At 40.5% G+C, this 21,656-nt stretch overlaps 1 protein-coding gene across 8 annotated transcripts in view; it reads right to left on the bottom strand.

Moving 5' to 3' along the window:
- LOC133836000 (sterile alpha motif domain-containing protein 5) overlaps window positions 1-21,656 on the bottom strand; it is a 167,076-nt gene that overhangs the window by 97,688 nt on the left and 47,732 nt on the right. For all 8 annotated transcript variants that reach the window (XM_062266233.1, XM_062266235.1, XM_062266234.1 and 5 more), the window contains exon 2: window positions 20,625-21,226. In XM_062266233.1, the coding sequence (XP_062122217.1) occupies window positions 20,625-20,984 (360 nt within the window). In that variant the 5' untranslated portion in view covers window positions 20,985-21,226. The remainder of the gene's footprint in view (window positions 1-20,624; window positions 21,227-21,656) is intronic.

Here is a 21,656-nt window from a genome sequence, read left to right as displayed (position 1 = left end):
TTACGCTATTACCAACAACAACAGCAGGGCGAGCAAATAGTAAAAGTGCGCTAAAAGAGTGAGCTCGACTTAAAGGCACTTGATAATTGGTAAAAAACTATTTTAAATAAAAGCTTTAGTTCTGCTCAAATACAAAAAAGTCTTTAACTATCTGTTAACTGCAACTTCAACACTTAAAATGTTTCCTAATTCTTTCAACTTGCCTTGATTACACCCTCTTCAAGCTTTTTATGCTTACAGGGTATACCAAAAAGGGCACAGTATATGAAATTGTTTTCTGCATAACGTCCTGCAACAAAACAAACACAGTAAACACAGCAGCAGCAGCAGCAGCGGCGACAGCAGCAAAAAAAAAGGGAGTGAGCGAGCGTAGAAAAGTACAAAAATAAAGGCACAGACTCGCAAAAAAAAAAAAAAAATGGCGCACAATTTCAGTTATGCTGAAGCAAGAGGGAGGCAAACAAAAGCAACATAAAATCCACATAGATGTAAACACCAGCTATGTGAACTTCCCTTTCGCCTATTTCACATTTTTTGCATATTTTTTTTTTTTTTTTTTTTGAAGCAACCATATCCAAACCCTTTTTACCCGTTTTTCTCTTTCGGTTGGCCAAACAAAAGTAAAAGCCAAATTGCAGCGCGGCCTTTACAATTTTTTGGTAACCAAATTTACAGTAATGTAATGAAAACGCGGCGTTAAAAGGATTAAACTCGCATTGCATTTATATGCGACAACAAGTAAGAAGCGGCGTTTGGCTAGCTGAGAGTATATACGACTTGAAGGTACTCTATTATTTCGAATTTGGAATGTTTAAAGTTGGTTGCAAAGTGAAGTTAGATTAGCAGAGTTATAGGAAAAATATTATCAGATTTAATTCTCATTTTTGTTTATGACAACTTCAACATTAAGCATACCTTTCTCTCAAAGGTGCAGGGTATTCCCCAAAGGAAAAAAGAAGAGAAATATCAAATGGTGTCGTGAAAATGTTGCTACTGATTTCATTGCCACGTTGGCAAGTGACGCGCTTTCTCGTCTCTTCGTCGCAGCAAAGGCGAAAATTGTGTTAAATTTTTTATTCGCTTTGCACGTGTTTGTGTTTTAATTAACAAAAGGCAAAAGGCAGCGGAAGCACAACAATAAAAATGGCATATTAAATTGGGCTATTTCTATGCGTGTGTGTGCGTGCGATTGTGACTATGTGTGAGTGTATGTGTGTGTGTAGCGATTTCTGTGAAGTGCTTCACCTTGGCGCACATAAAAAATGTAACAAAATGTTTACCAATTAAGTAAACAAAAAGTACAGAGCGAGCGAGCAAACGTTGAATTAATTGCGTGGGAACATTTTAGTGCGTTTTTATGCATTACTGCCAATGAGACGCCCAGATAAGAGGGCGTGGCAGCCGCTGCTGCTGTTTCTGCTGCTACTGGTGCACATTAAATGTTAGTTTATGACTGCGCATATAAAAAGCCAGCGGGTATGAGAAACTTTATTCCACTGCAGATTTGACAGGCCATGTGTGATTGTGTGTGTGTGCGAGTGTGTATTTGTGTTGTGTGTGGCTCATAAATCAAGCCGCGTAGGTGTTGTGCTGTAGACAACTTAACGGTTTGCGCCACAGCTAGCCTGCTGCGTCAGTGTGCGTGTCGAGTCGTGTGTGTTTGCTGAAGGCAAATTAAAATTCACACAAAGTGTTGCCTACTTTTCGGCTGCCATCGTTAAAGCTCATTAGCAAAGCCAAGGGGGTGTCATGAAGGGGAGCAGTGGAAAGTAGTGTACAGCAGGCTAGTTAGTTAGCCCTTGTCCCCATTGATGGATGGTCTAGATACCCTATATAAGCAGCTAATCATCAATTGGCTCAACAGCTGCTGCGGCTCATCGAGTGTCATAAGTGCTATGTGAAGAAAATGTTGTTTGTGCTGCGAAAACCATTTATCTTCTAGCTGAAATCCGTAACACGAGTAATTAACGCCCCAAAAACAAAATCAATAAAATTAATTATTTATTGCTAAAGGAAATCGAGAAACCGAGAAACGGGCATTATCATAATCAATTCAAAAGCTGGCACCAGCAGCTGACTTATTTTTCGGTTGTGCATCAATTATTTTAGTGTTTTTGTTTTTTTTCCAGCTGAACACCGCAATAATTTTGCCATTTCAATTATTCATTTAATGCTTAAATTATGAAGCTATCGAGAAGGCGAGAAACAGAAACAAAAAAAAATATCAATGCACTAAGCCTACGAGCGATTTTCACATTTTCATTAATCAGCTTACAGTGTTCAGCACCTAAATGAGTAATGGTTACTTTTTTTTGTTTGCTGCTAATAACGCTCGCAATTTTAATGCAAATTTTGTGGTCATGCATGCTTAATTACAAAACTATTTTCAGTAATTATAATTGTTCAGTAATATTTGGTAATAACGAGGTGGAAAAAAAAACGGACCACAACATATAAATAAAAAAAACCAATCGATAGTTAATTAGCGTTTTTTTGCTGCTTTCATTGCAATTAAAAACGTTTGCAACATAGTTAGATGAGTGGCTCTAATCAGTAAATTCAACAAATACTAAAAAAGAGTAAAATAAATTCCCAGCTTAGCTAAAGATGAATAATGAACCGACTAAATGTTGTGTGCACAATCGAGATTAATGCCGGGCATGTATAAAAAACACTCTCTCGACTACTGTCATATCTGTGGCATTAAATTTATGCATTATTTAATGACTGCAATTAAAAAAATGTCTACAACACACATCGCAATCATGAAGTGAACTTGCTCAAAGCGAATTAAATTGTTAAATTAATAAAGTACTCGTGTTTTAAACTCTTCTTCGTCCAATTAAATATCTTTTGCTTGCGGCCAATTCATTCGTTTTTCCCACATATTAAGCGAACACAATTTTTGCTCAGAGCTAGTTTTTTGCTCAACTCGTTTATCGATTTCATGTTTTATTTCATTTTATTTGGATTTTTTGACAGCTTTATTTAACCGCTGGCGCTTCATTTGTGGATGGCAAAGTGAAAGCATTTTCAATTAAGTCAAATACTTCAACTAAAATTGCACTAAAATGCAACACACAAAGCTGCCTCTGCGTTGCACTCGAAATCTATCTATTTAAATTGATGTAAAGTAGTTGCCAACTAAATGCGACCAACTGTATTACATTTAGCCATCTTTTTCTGCTCTTGCCACTTGATTGCAAATTGATTTGTGGTTTTCATTTGACGAATATTTTATCTCAAGTTTTGGGCAAAAATAATATTTTTGTGTAGCTTGTGCATAGCATGCTTCACTGTACCGCAATACACAGCTGGCAAATTCGCACACCCTTCGCACAAAACTTCCCTTTCAAACATTTCGCCACTCGCTTCATTGACGCTCATCATTTTGTTTGTTTAGGCCATTGACTATGTAAATCGATATGAAATTTGCGCCTTTACTTGCAATTCTCTCCTCTCTCTCTCTTGTTTTATTATTATTATTATTATTCTCGTTTTTGTGTGATGTGCGAGAGTTTTGCGGCTGCCACTCATAATGAAAATGGTTTTCACAAGTGGCCGCTGTCAAGTGGCCGAAAATAAATCACAAAAATTGGCTTAAAATTGAAATAAAATGTTGATATTTGCACACGTAATATGCGCGCCTTAACGCTCAAATACGCTCTCAATTGTCCAAATTTTTATTTATATAAAAAGAGAGTGCGTGTGTGTGGGGGGATAGAAGAAGCGAAGCACTCAAGTGGCTGACGTGCAAATAAAAATTGTTATACAATATAAATAGAAAATACAATTTGTGCGGAGCGCGCGCTGCACAAAATTTCAAGTTGTCTGCACAAGTTCGCCAATTTCATAAATTTTTGTTTTTTTTACTCTGCCTGGCCATTGTTGTGTTGTGCCCCAACCAAAAGGAAGTGCAACTCAACTCAACTGCCTTTGAGCTGTGCCGCAAAAACGGTGCGGCTGCTGCTGCTGCTGTTGTCTGATGTCGACGACGACGACGACGATGTTGCTGATGTTGCAGTGTGGGAGTTTCTTTATGCGCCATAATTATGTCATTTAAATGCAACAAGCTATGCTGGAGTCAGTTAGTCACTCAGTCAGCCTGTCAGCCAACCAGTCAGGCAGTCAGTCAGTCAGTCAGTCGGTGCACAGCGCCCAAAGAGCACAACGATAATTCATAATTAAAAACATGCAAGTTTGCCGGAGATGAGCCCAGCGAAACAAAGCCAAAAAGCGAATGCAAAATATGCCCAGCAAATAAAAAAAATTGATATGTGATTTAGAGCGCAACACAAATACTCTAAAGAACAAGTTTTTTTAATTTATTTTTTGTAAACTTTTAAGAAATAATGCAGTGTTTATTGTCAAAGAAATAATACTGATTGAGTCTTTAAATATGGTAATTGTAATTTGCATTTTTAGTTCGATTTTATGGCTCAGAGTGGCTTGTTTAAAAAAGTTGCATATGATATATTATTTTAATTATTATATTGAATACAAATTTGAATATTAATTGAATCAAAGAAAAATAAATGTAGAGATAATTTCAAGTTTAAAAAGAAGAATTAAAAGAGTTCATCAGGCCAATTTAATTTTTACACTTAAACAGATTACCTTAGCAAAAAAGCTATGTTAGGTATTTAATATACAATTCTTGAAGGAAAGAAAATTTAATTTCCAACAACACATAATTTTTATGTTGAAATATTTTATTTGGGAAACAATTTTTTTACAATTTTCATTTTATTATTTCTTGGAAATATCTTCCAGACTGCTCAAGCAAAAGTCCATTGAAATTCACATTTGTTTATTAAAGAATTTACTGCATTTATTTTTATAATAATTTAAGAGTGCTTTTCACTGCTTTAAACTGAATGAATTAAATGGGCATTACTTAAACTTAAATATGATATTCCTTTTGACTCTTCTTTTAATTTTTTAAAGGCATCTTTGTTAAACATCAGCTTTACATATTTAGCGACATATTCATAACACACTCAGTTAGTGTATCGGCAGCAACAAAAAAAAAAATTGCTTGCCGCGCCCGCCCAAAGATGCAGCACGCCTTCTTGTCTCTGCCTCCGACAGAGTCAAAGGCACCAGCAGCAGAGTCAGAGTTGGAGTTGGAGTTGCAGTCAGAGCTTCCCGCATCAGTCTGAAGCTGCAGATCTCTTTCAGCTTCTTCTTGGTCTCGACCTGGGCTGACTCTGCTCTTGCTCTGGCTCTGAGTCTGGTTGGCTGGCGTGGCGCGCGACTGTTAATTAAATGAGCGCGCAGGCAAACGAGCAAACGACTGATGGACGTATCGCATGGCCTCATGGCAAAGGCATTTCGAGAGAGGAGGAGGAGGCGGAGCAAGAGGAAGAGGAGCAAAGCGAAGGCAGTGAGTGGGTGTGCGGCTAAATTGCTAAATGGATACGACCATGCCAGGACTGAGGACACCCGCAAAAAGCACATGAACACACACACACACACACACATACACAGTGGAGATGCAGGGGAAGAATTTCGGAGGGAAGCAAAAGGGGAGACGGGGGAGGGAGTAATGTGAGCTGAAGCAGGCGCAATAAAGGGTTAATAGTGCAAACTGCATAGTGCCACTGTGCGAGTGGCAACTTGTCTGGGGCGTCTAACTAACTTAAGCTTCTAATTAAGCCAGTCGACTCAGTTGGAGTCGTCGCACAGTCGTTGCATGTGGCAAGTGTGAATGTCTGTCTCTGCCTCTATATGTGTGTATGTGTATTTGTGTCTGCTTTTTGCATTTTGTCGCTCATTAGTTTATTGCCAAAAAAACAAAAAAAAAAGAGAGACAGACAAAAGCCAGGATAAAAGTCAGCATGCGAGTTCGAGTTGGAGTTCAAGCACCCGTGCCAGGATGAGCCACAGAGACTTTGAACTGGGCCTCGCTGTGGGATTGTGGTTGCCAATGGAACTGGAAGTGGACAAAAGAGGCGCACATGCAATGAGCAGCAGCTCAACTGATGCTGTTGTTCTGCTGGAGGTTAATTGCGTGCACCTTTTGCAATGCTCAGCCAATTAGTTGCACGCGGAAGTTGGCACTTGGTTGTCGCTTTGGCCATTTTTAAATTGAGTTTCCACTTAAAGAGAACTTGTCAAATTACGCATACGACGTGTTGTGTTGTCTACGCATTGCCATTTGCCAATCAAACGACATCGCGTCAGCATAAATCTACCCAAAAGCAGCAACAAACAACAACAAAAAAAAGAAGCTGAAAGCACGTTGTGGCATGCCGCAACACAACAGCTTGAAGTGTCTTTGGCATGCTGCTGACAGCGCCACAGCCAAAACAAACATGGGGCGTTGATGCACATATGTCACATGATAACAACATGGGGCACACACACACACACACACATACACACAACGAAACAAAGACCCAAGAGTCGCAAAACTTGTCTCGCAAGTAATATAAATTTTGCAAAAATCAGCAAACTGTGTAGGCGGTCGCAAGACACTGAATGATCATCATCACCATCATCATCATGATGAAGGTGGGGCAAAACATTGCCCAATAACCACAAAACGATGGACGCCACAAAACTGACTTGACTTGGACTTGACTGAATGACTGAGAGCTCTCGTCGGACTGAAAGGTGTTGCAAATGTTGCCATGTAATGCGGCAAAGCCTTGGCCAACAACAATGACTGAGACTGCAGAGAGACCAAGTAATAAAGATACAGTTGAATGTGTTCGACTGTGAGATACCCGCTATCCATTTTCATTATAAGCATATTACAACAAATATACCACAAAAATACTGACATCTACCGAATATATATATATTTGGTATTTCGATATAACCACATTATAAAATATACCACAAAAATACTGAAATATACCGAAGACTGTAATTGATATATCAATATCACCATATTACATGACATACCACAAAAATACTGAAATATGCCAATGGCTATATTTGGTATATTGATATAATCATATTAAAATATACCACAAAAATACTGAAATATACCAAAAGCAATATTTGGTATATCGATAAAACATATTAAAAAATATACAACAAAGGTACTGAAATATAATATAAGCAATATTTGGTATATTGGAAATATACCAAAATATGTCCGTTACATAAATTTGCTAGAGGCACAAATAAGTAATATTTAATTTTTAATATAAACATACTAAAAATATACCACTAAATTTATACCACTTAATTATACCAAAGACCTGGTTAACAAACGTTTGCTGAAAGCACAAAGTTATAATACCCCTCTACCATATGGATAGCGGGTATAAAAAAAGCTGCCTTTCTGCTAGTTGACCGTTGCCTGTTTTGGCATGTGTCAAGGCTTGCAACAAGCTGCGTTGCCATTGCGTTGCCCGCCAGTCAGCCGCATGTCCATCAATTGAGCGACGTCTGTGGCGCCGTTGTCCTTCGCTCGCTGTCTGCTCTCTCGCTGCGTGTGTGTGTGTTGGGTATTTTTTTGGTTTTTGCAATTATTTTCTAATTAAAGACGTGCTCGGCAAACTGAAGCCACAACTCGCACACACATAGTCCACTCAGACTTCTTTGGTATTTAGGGCCAAGCAATTGTAGTGAAATGGGTCAATGAGGCATGCCCCACAACTGAAAATGAAAACCCAAAACTCAAAAAACAATTACATGCCGCTGCTTGCGGCATGATTAGCCAGAGACAGCAGCAGCAACAGCGGCAACTGCAACACAGCACTTCATTAAATATTTAAATGAGCATCCTGTACTTGTTTTTTTTTTTTCATTTTGTTATGTTGTGTGTGCAGCACCTACACAACAAGACACGAACAGGGAGTTGAGGGTGTGGCAAGCAGCTACAACAGAGACGATTGCATATGCAGATTCATAAGCAGTTAATTAAGGCCGAGCTGGGGTCGCTGTTGCTGCTGCTGCTGCTGGGGCAACAACTATGCAACATCAGCTACAAATTCATGCAACAAGCCAGGCAAGCAAGACAGCAAAGGAAAAAAAAAGTGAAAACCCATATAAAAATGCCAGAGCACAAAACTGGCCACAGCCAACAGCAAACTGTGTCTCAGTCTCTGCTCAGACTACAAGGCGAGTCCATGCAACATATTTTACACATTTCATTTTCGTTGCTGCACGAATTTATTTGGCAATAAGAGACAGCAACAGAGAGTCAGAGACAGAGCCAGACAGACAGACAGCAGAGAAATAGGCTGGCTACAGCAAAAAAGGGGGCAATGAATACGAATGGTTATATTCGTGTCTGCCACACAGTCTGTCTGTCTGTCTGTCTGTCCGCCCTCCTTCCATCCGTCTGTCTCCCTTCTTGTTCATGTGTGTGTGCGTGGGGCATGTTGGTAATTTCGTACAAGTGGAATTATTATTTATAATTTTTAGCGACGTCAGTTGGGTGGGCGGCAACCGGCGCTCTGCGCTATGCCGTAAATTATGTCATTTAAGACAAGTGCCGAGCACTCTCTGCGGATGCGAATCCCCAAACGACATAAATACATACATAACTTCCTCTATATAGTACTCTATATATATGTATGTACATGCATATGGAATTGGGTTGAGCAGCTTCGTCGTCGCGCACTTGTGCTCGACTTCGAGTCAGAGTCTGAGTTTGCTTTTCAGCTGCAGCAATGTTTTTTGGTGTGAAGTTTTTCCATATGCATTTTATGCCCACCCCAAAAAAAAAGGAGAGAACTCAAGTGGCCCAAGCATGCGAAATTAGTTAGCGTTGAGTGCTGAGAATGTTTGATGAGAGACAAAATGTGAAGAGAGGAGTGAAAGAGTTGGCAGGGGCAAAAAAGAGGCGGAAACTGTGTCGACCCACTGCTGAAAATTGATATAAATTGTTTTGAGCGGCAGATCAGACATTGGCTTGACAGGGTCAGACAACTGCAGCTCAAGCTCGTTAATGGGAATTCTTTTGTCGCTCTTTAAGAAAATTTTCAATTTTATATGCGAGGAATTTTGCAAAAACATATTTTGCAGTTTTTGCATTGAACAAGTTTCCGCATTCAAGCGAAATAATAAATTGCTGCTCTAAATAATCGAATTAAAAGCAATTAAATGCAAGTTGTTGAGTTAGAAATATTTTTGCATTTTGTTGCAGTGAAATTATTTCATTTTTTCTTCAAATTTAACTCTTAGTAAATAATTCTCGCACATTTGTATGTATTTATAGCTTTAATATTTTCGAAAATAACTAGATTTAAATTGAGATTTATGCATTGCTAGCAGCTGCTTAAATTGCTTTAAATAATGTTTTGACTAATTCTTTGAAATCTTATATATTATGCATTATATGCTCTTTTAGTTTTATCAATTTGATTGAATAGCATTAATTTATATTTTCAAATACTTAGATACGCATGAAATTGTTAACATTATATTAAAATTGTTTTGATTGCAGTTTAATCTCAGATTCTTTAGACGCTTTATTTTTAGTCAATTTTAAATTTATCACTTTATTTAAGTTGTTTTGTTACCAATCAAATTTAAATGTTTCGTTTTATTTAAAGTTTTGTATACTTCACATTCTTAACTCTTATCGGATTTATCTATTTATTTTAATTGTTTTGATTTATCTAAATTTATTTAATACTTATTTTCATTTAAAATTTTGTATACGCTGTATGTTTAGCAGCTTTTCAAATTACCATTTAATTTCTATATTTGAAAATGAAATTTCAATTGCAATTTATTCTCCTTTGCATTCTTAAATGCTTTCAGATTTACCATTTTATTTAAATTGTTTTAATATTGATTGCAAACCTGGCATTTCTCTCTAATTGCATGTATTATTTCGCTTCATTTGCGTTGGGCTTCATTTTCATTACTTCCACTCAATTTGGCAGCGCAAGAAACATTTCTATCTTATTTTGCATAACAATCCGACATCTATACTGCCATTAAGGGCAGCTCAGCTGCAGCTGTTGTCTCCAATCCTCACACCTTGGACACAGCAAACAACATGCTGCAGTTGCATATACAATTTCAGATGCCGTCTAGGCATATAAACAACAAAAGCAACAACAACAACATGAGAGGGGCTGTAGAAGTAACAACAACTAATGTCAACCAATTCATTTCATTGAGTGCAATGCGTTGGCTGGACAACGCCGCTCGCTCCATAGAGCCAAGACTCGTGTCTGTCTGTGTGTCTGTGAAGTCTCTGTGGCATTTAAGGCGCATGTTCAACGCCTGCCTTAGCCCCAGGGTCAAGTTCAGCAGCCAACGAGAGATGCTGCTGCTGCTTATGTCTGAGGCTGAGTCTCCGAGTCTGAGCTTGAGTCTGAGTCTCGTCGGGTCTCGAGTCTGGGAGTCACAGCAGACACTGTGGCAAGAAGAAGCTGGCGAGGTTTGCATATCGCATATCTAAATGAGGTGATGATGCTGCAACATGCGAGTATCAGTCGGAGATACAACAAACAGCAAGAGAGAAACAGAAACACATATATAAATATATATATACATATGTATGTGTATACTACATTGCAATGGCAATGGCTTAAATATAAAGAGCAAGGCTCAAATGTCCACTCGAGTGGGCAGCATGAACATGAAGTGTTTGCCCAGCAAGAACAACAACAACAAGCAAAAGGATGCGAGAGCTTGCTGCCAGTGCCAATTATGAAAACTGATATGCCTTGTGCAAAACCCGTTGATGTGCGCGCTTCAAAGCGCTGACCAGCTTCACAACACACAGAGAGACACGCCGAGAGAGATAAGGAAGTGCTGCTGCTGCTGCTCCATCCATTCATTTATCCATCCATCCATCCATCCATCCATCCGTCTGTCCATCTGTCCGTCTGTCTCTTCGACTGGCGCTTAAGCACATTGTGGTTGCAGTTTTGATTGCATACGGATATTGGACACTCACACGTGGCACTCGGAAATTAATTAAGCAGGCAATGGCAATGACTTGACTCAGCCTCTGCGTTGCATGCAACTAACTGGAGCACACACACATACTCACAGAGAGTCAGTCACTCCGGCTAATGAAAATGTAAGTCTCCACAACACAGCCAACACACATTGAGGCTTATTTGCAAGTAATTAGATTGAAACAGAATCTCAATCTCAGACGATGATGCATCATCATCACTTGTGGATTAGTTGAACTCGAAACATGCAATTTTCGGTAGCAGGGGAGGGAGGAGGTAATTAAGAACCACACACAAAAACAAAAACATATGTATACAACAGATGTATACACAATATAGAGTTTATATATATTTTGCGGCTGCTTGCTGCGCATAAAGAAATGCCGAAATGTCGCCGTGCTGCAAAATTTATGAACCAAAAGAGTCAGCATAATGGGGGATGCAATGCGGTGGCTTGCCACAATGTCAATGCAACAAGCAAGTTGTAAACTGCAAAACTGCAAAAGTGCAAAAACTGCAGGTACAAGTCAAGAGAGAGAGAGAAAAAAGAGAGTTGCAATTGCAACTGCAACACAAAACTGCGACAGCAATTTATGCACAGAAATATTGTTGGAAATTGTTTGACTTTAACAACTAAATTTGCAGTTGTCGTTGAAGCAAAGCTGTTTGTGTGTGGGTGTAAGTGTGTGAGTGTGAGTGTTGTGGAGGTGGCAGAAAGCGCTCCAAATTGGTTTTTACTCTCTGCCAAAGTGATAAACTGTTCAGCTGCTGCTTTGGCTGCTGCCGAGTCGGATGATTTGTGTGCTTCTAATGGCCACAGGTATTTAGTGGCAAGGTGTGGTTGCAACTGTTTTGTTGGAGAAGTCTCTCTCTCTAGCTCTTTCTCTCGAGGCATGATTAGCTGAAGCTACGCTATTGTTATTGGCTGGCTTTATGACTTGGTCTAGACCGCAAAGACCCAAGCATCATTAAGTACAACGGGACAGAAAACGGGACAAGCACATTATGCAAATTTAGTTATGGCATGCCACGACCAACTCAATCACTCTCTCAGCAGCAGCATCTCCATCTCTTTCGCCATCTCCATCTCCATCTGCACTCAACATTTATATCAAATGTCATACGCCTTAAATTGCCAAATGAATCATAAGAAGCGACGAGGACCACCATCAAACAGGAAATAAATACACAAATGCGATGGCTACACCTACCCTAAAAATGAAAAAAAAAGATAGAGAGAGAGACGCTCTACGCCTACGAATCCCAGAGGACAGACTGACTGACTGGATAGATAGACGACAGAGCAATGTGTCTGCACATGCAAAAATCAACGTGGAAAGAGCACCCACACCATGCCACAGAGCTGGCCAAATCTGGAGAACAGCGAAGCAAAAGCGGTTGACCAACATAAATGGCGCAAAGTTGAAATGCTGACAGGCGCACATTCGTTATGAGGCATGAGCTATGTATGTGGCATGGGGCATTTCGTATGGGGCATGGGGCATCGGGCCATGAGCTATGCATGTGGCAGGCTGTGTGGCTGTGTGTAGCATGAAGCATGCAGCAGTGAGTAAATCAAGTTGTAGGTAAGTGAGATTTATGCTTATGTCGTTTAGTGTAAGCCAACAACATCGTCGACTTTCAACTCTCCCGCTCTCCCCTACTCTCTTATTATTTCAACAGCAACTCCAACTACGACTTCAACTCCATCTTCGTCTCGTTGCGGTTGTCGTGCAGCGCATGCAAAATATGACAACATGACCTGGACGAATCAAAGCAGCAACAGCAGCAGACCCCAAAAAAAGTAAACTAAACTAAAGTAAAGAGTTTTTTCCCCTCCTAAAAAAGACAAAAAAAAAAAGGGAAAACAAAATTATGGCCAAATGCAACTCAATGCAGGCAGCTTGAACTTTTTGACAGCCTGGGGACTCGGATCTCGTTTGCACCATTTTCCGTGTCTATTTGCATGGCAGTTGAATCAAGTTTGACTACTCTCACTATCTCTCTTACTCACATACTCTCTCCCTCTCCCTCTCTCTATCACTATCTCTATCTCCTGCAGAGTATTAGCCTTTTGAAGCAGAGAAAGCCTCGCCTGACAGCTTTGCAAAATAGTTATAAAGCCATTTCCTATATACATTTTAATATGACTTTTATCTAAAATATCAAAAGAAGGCTTTACATTATTTTCATGTAATATTTTTAATAAAGTAAAGTCATCTTTAATCACTTTAAAATGGTTTGTTATATTCAGAAAGTGTCCCAAAAATACATATATTAAATTAAAGTTACCAACTCCTGCAAAATATTTATCTAATTAAATGGATATTTTATTACCAAATTGTGTTTTGCATACTTTAATGGAATATTTTCTAACCAAAAAAAAAGTTTATAATAGGCCAAATATATTTATTGATGTAATGGCAAATTAAATTCTTTTTAAAAATAAAAGTACAAAAGTTTGTAGCATTTCCTTAAACAAAACTTTGCATTTTCTTCAATACTTTTCTCATATGAAAATATTTAGACAAAAATATATTTTCATTCCTAGCCAAAGCCTCTTACACCTAGAAATCCATAATTAAAAGCTGAACTTTTCAGCTCACCATTAACCCGCTTAAAGAGCATCATCCTAGTCGATTAGCCTCAATGCCCTTTTTCTTTTGGGCAACTTCTTTCTAATCGCCGCTGCAGCTGCATGTTAATTACAGCAAACAAGCTGCATCCTAATTCCATTCCTCATTCCCTTCCTCTGTTGCTTTTGCTGCTGCTTCTGCTTCTGCTGATGATGATGTTGATGATGATGATGATGATGATGATGATGATGATGATGATGATGATGATGATGATGATGATGCACTTGTGCAATGTTTGATCTATGGACGTCGTTCACTTGGCTGATGATGATGATGATGTTGCTCTCTCTTTCTCTATCTGTGTTCTAATTAGCTGGATAGCTGGGATGGCTATGGCTATGGCTAAAATGGTAAACGGGGCTAAAACTAGCACGGGCCACGGCGCATTTGTAAAGGCTTCAATGGTTGGCTAAATGTGTCAGCAGCAGCATTTGCCACGAGCCAATGCAAACAACTTTCACTGGTCGTTGATCTACAAAACAACAACATCAACAAAATAGAATAGCAAAGGAACAGAAAAAAAACAGAGAGTATAGAGTCCAAGAATTCATTTAACTGTGGCAGAGCCTCAACTTCTGCTTCTGTGGCTGCTGTGGCAGAGTCAAGAGCATGCTGCTGCTGCTGCTGTTGATGCTGCCACCCACGCCCACAAATAATATAAAGTAAAGTGGGCTGGCATAGAAGAAGTTTTGTGAGGCAGCAGCCACAGCAGCAACAGCAGCGGCGATGGGATGCCAATTAAAAGCGAAAACGTTGCAAAAATAGTTGATGACATTAATTGACATTTAGCAGCGACGGGGCATATCAATGTGCGCCTGGACAGCACAATCACCCCAAAGGCGAACGAAGGGGGCAAGGCAACGTTGCATGGAATGGAAATGAATGGGAGAGAAGAGGCAAGGCGAAACGAGCTGAGCTGTAATAGGCAGGACGACTGACTAGGCCCGCCTTTCACTGCCACTGCCAATCCACGCAATTGTACAATTGGCAAAATGTCACAAAATCCAAAGGCAGTTGTCAGAGGTTGTTGTTGCTGTTGTTGCTGGACGTGGGGACTCCCATCATTAGCGTGGCACAATTGTGAGATGTGTAATTGCTACAACAACAACAACTGGTATGAGACATGCAGACGACACATTGACAGCGAGTTATGTCAAGTCGAGCGCGATTTGTTTAGCTGCTGCCGCTGCTGTTGCCGCTGCCAATGAGAATGTTGCAACATAAATAAATGCTGAGCAACAAATTGAATGAGGGAAGAAGATTGCAGGCAAAGAGTTCGACTCTCTCACTCTTTATTTTTATACCCGCTACCCATAGGGTAGAAGGGTATTATAACTTTGTGCCGGCAGGAAATGTATGTAACAGGTAGAAGGAGGCATCTCCGACCCTATAAAGTATATATATTCTTGATCAGCGTCAACAGCCGAGACGATATAGCCATGTCCGTCTGTCCGTCTGTCCGTCTGTCCGTCTGTCCGTCTGTCCGTCCGTCCGTCCGTCCGTATGAACACCTAGATCTCAGAGCTATAAGAGATAGAGCTATAATTTTTTCGACAGCATTTGTTATGTTTGCACGCAGATCAAGTTTGTTTCAAATTTTTGCCACGCCCACTTCCGCCCCGCAAATCAAAAATCGAATAACAAGTGTAATTTTAAAGCTAGACCTACGAATTTTGGTATATACAACTACTGTAATAGTTATGATTCCTGAAAATTTGGTTGCGATCAGATAAAAATTGTGGAAGTTATTAAGGAAATACTTTTGTATGGGAAAAACGCCTACTTACTAGGGGTCTGAGTTGCTTTGGCCGACAATCTGGCACATTGTGCCGTCTATGGTATACTTTGAATGGTGTACTATATCGATATACCAAATATACCATTTGGTATATTTTTAGTATTTTTTTTATTTTCGGTATATTTTGAAAATGATACCGCAATATTTTTAGCGGGTATCTCACAACTGTAACGCTTACTTGTTTATTTTAGTTACACAAAACACAAGTTGGAAGCAGCAGCAACAGCAAGGAGTCAACCAACTGCAACTGCAACTGCAACTCGAACTCAAGTCGCGAGTCGAGAGTGCGCGACAAGATTTATAAGCGGCTGTCAACGAGCTGCAAGTGGACGACGCTGCTGTGGCCATTTTTTGATTTATAAGCAAAATGTTGCAGCAGCCGCGAAAAATACGAGTGCAACGTCGGAGCGAGCTGCTGCAACGAGTATTTATGAAACATTTCAAGGCAGCGGCTACTTGTGTAGGCAGTTGACATAGCCAAGAAAGTGTGGTGGTGTTGCACAGTCCACAGTGCACAGTCGACAGTGCTGTTTGTGTCTGTCTGTGTGTTGCAGCTGGGCAGTAAGTAGCCGCCGTGGCGGCAGTAATTGCGGCGGCATGTGAAATATGAGATAAACTCCAAGTAGGGCTCTCGGCGGCATCCACAATGCGACAGGCCGAGATGTCCGAGAAGCCACCACAGCGCGGAAACTTGCAAGCCATGTGGCAAGTTGTTTAGAATCCCAACTAGTCGACAACGAGCCGACGACGAAGACAGAGTCGACACAGGCGACAGGCGACATTCGAAACGTTTTTCCCCGAGTTTTAGGAGACAGGCGAGACGACAGCATTTTGGTGCCACTTTTGCGGCATGCGAAATAACTTCGCACAATTGAGCATGCCGCAAAGGCTCTAAGAGAGTGGCAAGCAAGTGAGAGAGAGAGGGGAAGTCACACACCAAACTTGGACATTCTATTAAATTAATCGTCAATTATCAACGCGGCACAGGGAATAGCAGCTATAAATTCTAGCCTCCGTTTGAATTACTGCCTTGTTTGGTTTGCCAATATATTGGCTAGAGGGCTGCCGCCTAACGGCAAAATCAATTTAACTGCATGTCTAATTAAGCCACAATTGCCGAAACTACACCGAACAAACCGAGTACTTCCAATTTGTCTACCTCTCTACTCTACCACTCTCTTTGTGTTGATTTTGTTTCGAATGGTGGCCGGAAAAACTTTGCATGCAATTTGCACGAACGCCTCCTTCAGTTGCCAATGTGTTTAATTAAATAGCAAGCGTAATTAAATTGCAATTAAATTAATTAAAAAGCACGCAGCTCGCCACCAACTTCTCCTCCTTCACCCCACGACTCGATGATGATGATGATGAGGGTTGCTGCTTGTCGATGCCTTTTGCCCAAAAAACTTTAGCGTTTAGTTTAGGGTCCCGCAAGTAAAACAAAAACCTGACTGCCACACACAAAGGCACATGGAGCATAGAAGCGCGATAGCTAGCGAATGTGCCACACAGCTATCGCTTTTGCCTTTGCCACTTTTCCCCATTTCCCTTTTTATTCACTGGCTTCTGCTGCTGGTTCTTTGTCTACAATTAGACTTTAATTTTTTATGAGCAATGAATGGTTTCGCAGTTTTACATTTTTGGTGTTAAATGCTTGATTAAGTTTCATGGCCCTGGCTCCTTTTCCCTCTCTTTCCTTCCTTCCATTCCTTCTTGCTATGCAAATTTTCCCATTGGCCAGCTGGTTAAATTGGCTTTCATGTCGTTCATGGGGGCGTGTATAATGCTTATGTTTTAATTTATGCAATAATAATGGGCAAATCCAGCTACGAAATGCTGGCTAATTATATTACATTGTTCTATGTGAATACATATAAGGTAATTATAAATTACAATAGCCAGTTGCTAAAGGAGTTTTCCTCAAGTTTTTGTTCAAACTTTCAATTACATAAATCAGTGGAAGAAACTTGGGTTTTGGCCTAATAAAGCAAGGAAATACATTTTGTAGGAAAGTGGAATAAAAACTGTTAGAAATTGTCTAAGAATGCGAGATAAGCTTTAAGTTAGTTGCTTATATTTCTAAACAACCGTTTAATACATTTTTATTTCAACTATTTTTAACCACTCATTCTATATATATTTATGTTGTAAGTGTGACCATATTATATACATCATAATTAGCTTTCCAAACGTGTCAGTACTTGATGCTAAATATTCTTCACTATGTTTTATGGTCACACTTGAACTCAACTGTCTTTTTGGAGTACAAATTCGCTGTGGCTAGATGCGCAGTGAGTAACGAAAATATAAGTTCATTATATATATTTCAAACTATATATTTTATGTATTTTCTTCCAACTAAATTTATCAATTAATCTTTAATAAATTTGTTCTCTTTGGATTTGCTAATTAAGATTGCAAATGGTAATTATAAAAAGTAAATTTCACTGGCTTCATTCGTTATTCAATCACGAACATATTTGTAATGCCTTTGCTCTGGGTAAAAGGTTTTTGGCTAATTTATGGTCATGAATAATAAAGCCACGCTGCACGTAGGCAAAATGAACAAATTGAATTGCGGCAATTACTTGCCACGATACGCAGAAAATGACCAAAAGGCAGTCGGGCACAAAAGAGCACAAGGAAGAAACGAAACGCAACGCAACAGAAAACAGTGCACATAACATACAACAAAAAGTCAAGTTCATAAAAATGAAATCATGCCACAGCTCAGGCAGAAGATCAAAGAGGACAAATCAATAAAGCCAAGCGCTGAAATAACTTAAAGTCAGCCAAGAACAACAACAACAACAACAACAACATCAACGTGAAACTCAAACTCAAATCAAAAGCAAAGCACAGACACAAGACCAGTTGAGTTGGAGTTGAGTTCAGAGTGTGGTTCAACAACGATGTCTAGGCAAGCATCGCTGCTTCGTCGACCCCAAAAACAACTTGACCTGGTCAAGGCTACAGGCACATAAAATAAAATTATACAACAAACGGCATAGAACACAGGGAAAAACAGAGAGAGATGGAAAGGAAAACTAAAGCAAAACTGTCTTTTGATCTATGGCAAAAGTCAGCGACGATGCCGCTGACCAAACACGATGATGATAATAATAATGATGATGATGATGATGATGAGCAGGAGACAGAGTCAGAGCGCTGCGGCTGATGATGATAGGTCTGAGGTCTGTGACTCGGATTGGGACTCGGACTCGGGACTGAGGCAACCTCAATATGGAGCACAGACCCGGGAATGGTCGAGAGTAAATTGGCATAAGAAATCAGAAATCACAGAAGGTTGCTGTCCACGTCGTATACTCCGAGATAAATGGACATACAGCCCGGACAGAGACAGAGAGAAAGACAGAGAGAGATACACACACACACACGTACACAGTGCAGAGAGACCATTGCAATATTAAGTAAATATACAAAACGTTGTCGGCGCGGCGCACAAAACTAATGATGTCGATGCTGCTGCTGCCGCTGCTCGAAAAGTAGCAGCCGGAGTAGAGGGAGGGAGGTAGGGGGGAGGAGTATCTGAGTGCTGCTGCTGGACGACGACGACGAGGCTGATAATGATGCGGCAGCAAAAGTTTAGGACGTTGTCTGCTGTCTGTTGCCTTGGCACTGGCTGTGGCAACTGGCAACTGGCACTGGCGATATACACACGCCAGGTAATAAATTTCATTTCTCAGCTGATATGGGCAATTAAGGAACAATTTTGCAGCTGAATGAGTAATAAATAAAAATTGTATGCCAGCGATACGCAGATACAAAACTGCAAGAAGTCGTCAGGCAGCCAGATAGTTTTCGGATAAAAATACACAAAACGAACCAACGAACGAACGAACGAACGACAGCGAAAAAGACAGTCTGGACAGACGATGAGGCAAGTGAATGAATGAGAATGGGCAGCACAACTTGCAACCTCCAACTCACAACTTGCAACAGCAACGATGAAACCTTAAGACTCATCAACAAAACTGAGAAACTGAGAGGAGAGCTAGTAGATGTGTGCTTGCCCTTTTGATGAAAACAACTCAATGACGTGATTTGTGTGGCAAGCAACGCCGCCAACGAAGCTAATATTGGGTCAGCTTATAGCATATGTTGTACGTTTCTGTGGCAGCTTCCTTCCTTCTTCTTCGAGTTCTTCTTGGACTTGGACACATACATGCGATATTTGTATATATAAATCACATCTTGCTGAGATTGACGTGCAAAATTCCTTGAGCGAAGAAGCTTGAGGTTATAATTTCAGTTTGTGAAATGCTTTTGCATAATAAATCATGATGAGCTTAAGTTTTACGTTTTTTTTTTCGGGGTCTGCTGATTCATTCTGGGCATTACTTTAATTACACCGACAAAACTTAAATCCACGAAGGGAGAAAAAGGTATTTTTTAAATGCTGGTCAAAAACGAAAAACGAAACAAAAAAAAAAAACAACGAATATAAAACTGTTCCAAGAACACAATTGCGTTGCAATGCAATGCGTCGGTGCCTCTTTGGTATATATATATAGTATATATAATGGCACATGATATGTCGCCTACCTGCAAACAGAGCGCAAAGAGTTCCCAAAAACGAGTCGCCAGACAGCCGGCCAAGTCAGACCAGGAACTGGACGAGTCGAGTCGAGTGTCCATGCAGCACACAGAGAGGGAAGCGCAAACACAGACACAGAGACTGGGACTGGGCACTGAGAGTGGAACAATGGAGCGAAGCAACATCATGACACTCGAGACGGCATCAAAGCCAAAAGCTGCATACAAAAGCCATTTGGGGGCAACATTGGCCAGGCAATGAGGCAACCACCGGTGCTGCTTCTGCTGCCGTTTAAATGTACTCCATTTTACTGTCAAGTGTAGACCAGGTTGACATTTGAAAACGGTGCCATGCACTGTGTACCCCCAACTCTCTTTCTCTCTATCTCTTTGGCTCTTGTCGGGGAATTTTAATTTAAGTATGTAAACTGACATTGAATAGTTTTCGAGCTTTGCTTTTGGGGGCTTTGAATTCAGCTTTTGTTGTGGGTGTCTAGCAAACTCAACGGAATTAAACTAAAGCTCAACCGAGCAGCAGGTGAAGGGATTCAACTGAGCGCAGTTTAAAGCAATTTCAACTTTTTTTTTGTGTCTTGCAATCGGATGCTGTTGCTGTAATAAAAATCCTAAAGTCTAAACAGAGTTTCTCACAGCGTTGTGTTGGAGTTGACAGCCACACACACAGCGGGGAGCCAGACAACTAACTAATCAAGAGCAACCCTCAATGAATTTAGATTTCGTCGCACTTACCGGTGTTGAATATGGATGCGCTGTCAGACGCACTCCGTCCGTCTCCAGCTGCTCGGCTAGCACCAGTTCCAGTTCATGGCTGGGCGGCGTCTCGCACAATATCTCCATGCTGCCCGACAACGAGTTCGGATCGTTTAGCATGAAGTAAACGGATGCAGCGCCCTTTTCACGCAACGAGCGAATGCTCTTTAGGAGCTTATGACGATGCGAGGGATTGTCGACGCCAATTGCATCGAGATCTGGATCACCGACTTGCTTGCATATCTCCAGATCGTCGTAGCCATTGTCGAGAAAGCTTTCCGCATATTGAGCGAGGCCAAGGGCGCGAAGCCATTCGCAAACAATATTGCTAACGGCCATTTTGAATGTGTGAATCCGTCTGTGAGTGTCTGTGTGTGTGTATGTCAATTACTGTTACAAAATGGCGTCGCGTCACGTGCTAAATGCGTTTTCAGAAGCTGTGTTGGAAACGTTTGCAATTTCCTTGCGTATTGTTTTAAATGCTTTGTCGTTAGTTTTCAATGTTATGCGCATTCACATTTATTTCCCTCCTGCTTCGAGGCAGCTCCTTTGCCCTTGCTTAACATTTTGTTCTGGCCACACTGCAAAAGAGAGAGAAATAGAAAAAAATAAGTAAAATATTAGTGATCGCCCGCATGAATCAGTTCAGACAAAATCAATAGTTGCTTGAGTTGAGATTCAAATCAAATTCTGAATTCTGGAAAATTAATTAAACCAATGGCAAGCAGTCGATGCGGTTGCCTTTTACACCCCATTTTCCCTCCGTCCCTCGTACTACAGTCAGTCAATAATTCTCAGGCATTCTCTGAGAGAGCGTCTTATCAGCCATTCAGGCAGCAAACTGAGGCACACCACAGCGTATAATGCGTGTGTGTGCCCCACACATGCAAGCATATATCACTTTATCATAGACACACTGACGTCTCCCATGTGGGCCGCGCCCCCCTCCCCCTCCTTCGACGCTTCCTTTCGCTTTAGAGAATCTATGAGGCGTTAAACGCAAACTAAAAG

The sequence above is a fragment of the Drosophila sulfurigaster genome, chromosome 2R, assembly GCF_023558435.1.
Source record: "Drosophila sulfurigaster albostrigata strain 15112-1811.04 chromosome 2R, ASM2355843v2, whole genome shotgun sequence".
Taxonomy (NCBI): domain Eukaryota; kingdom Metazoa; phylum Arthropoda; class Insecta; order Diptera; family Drosophilidae; genus Drosophila; species Drosophila sulfurigaster.
Note: the sequence above shows the minus strand (reverse complement) of the source record. Positions and strands in the feature narration are given on the sequence as shown.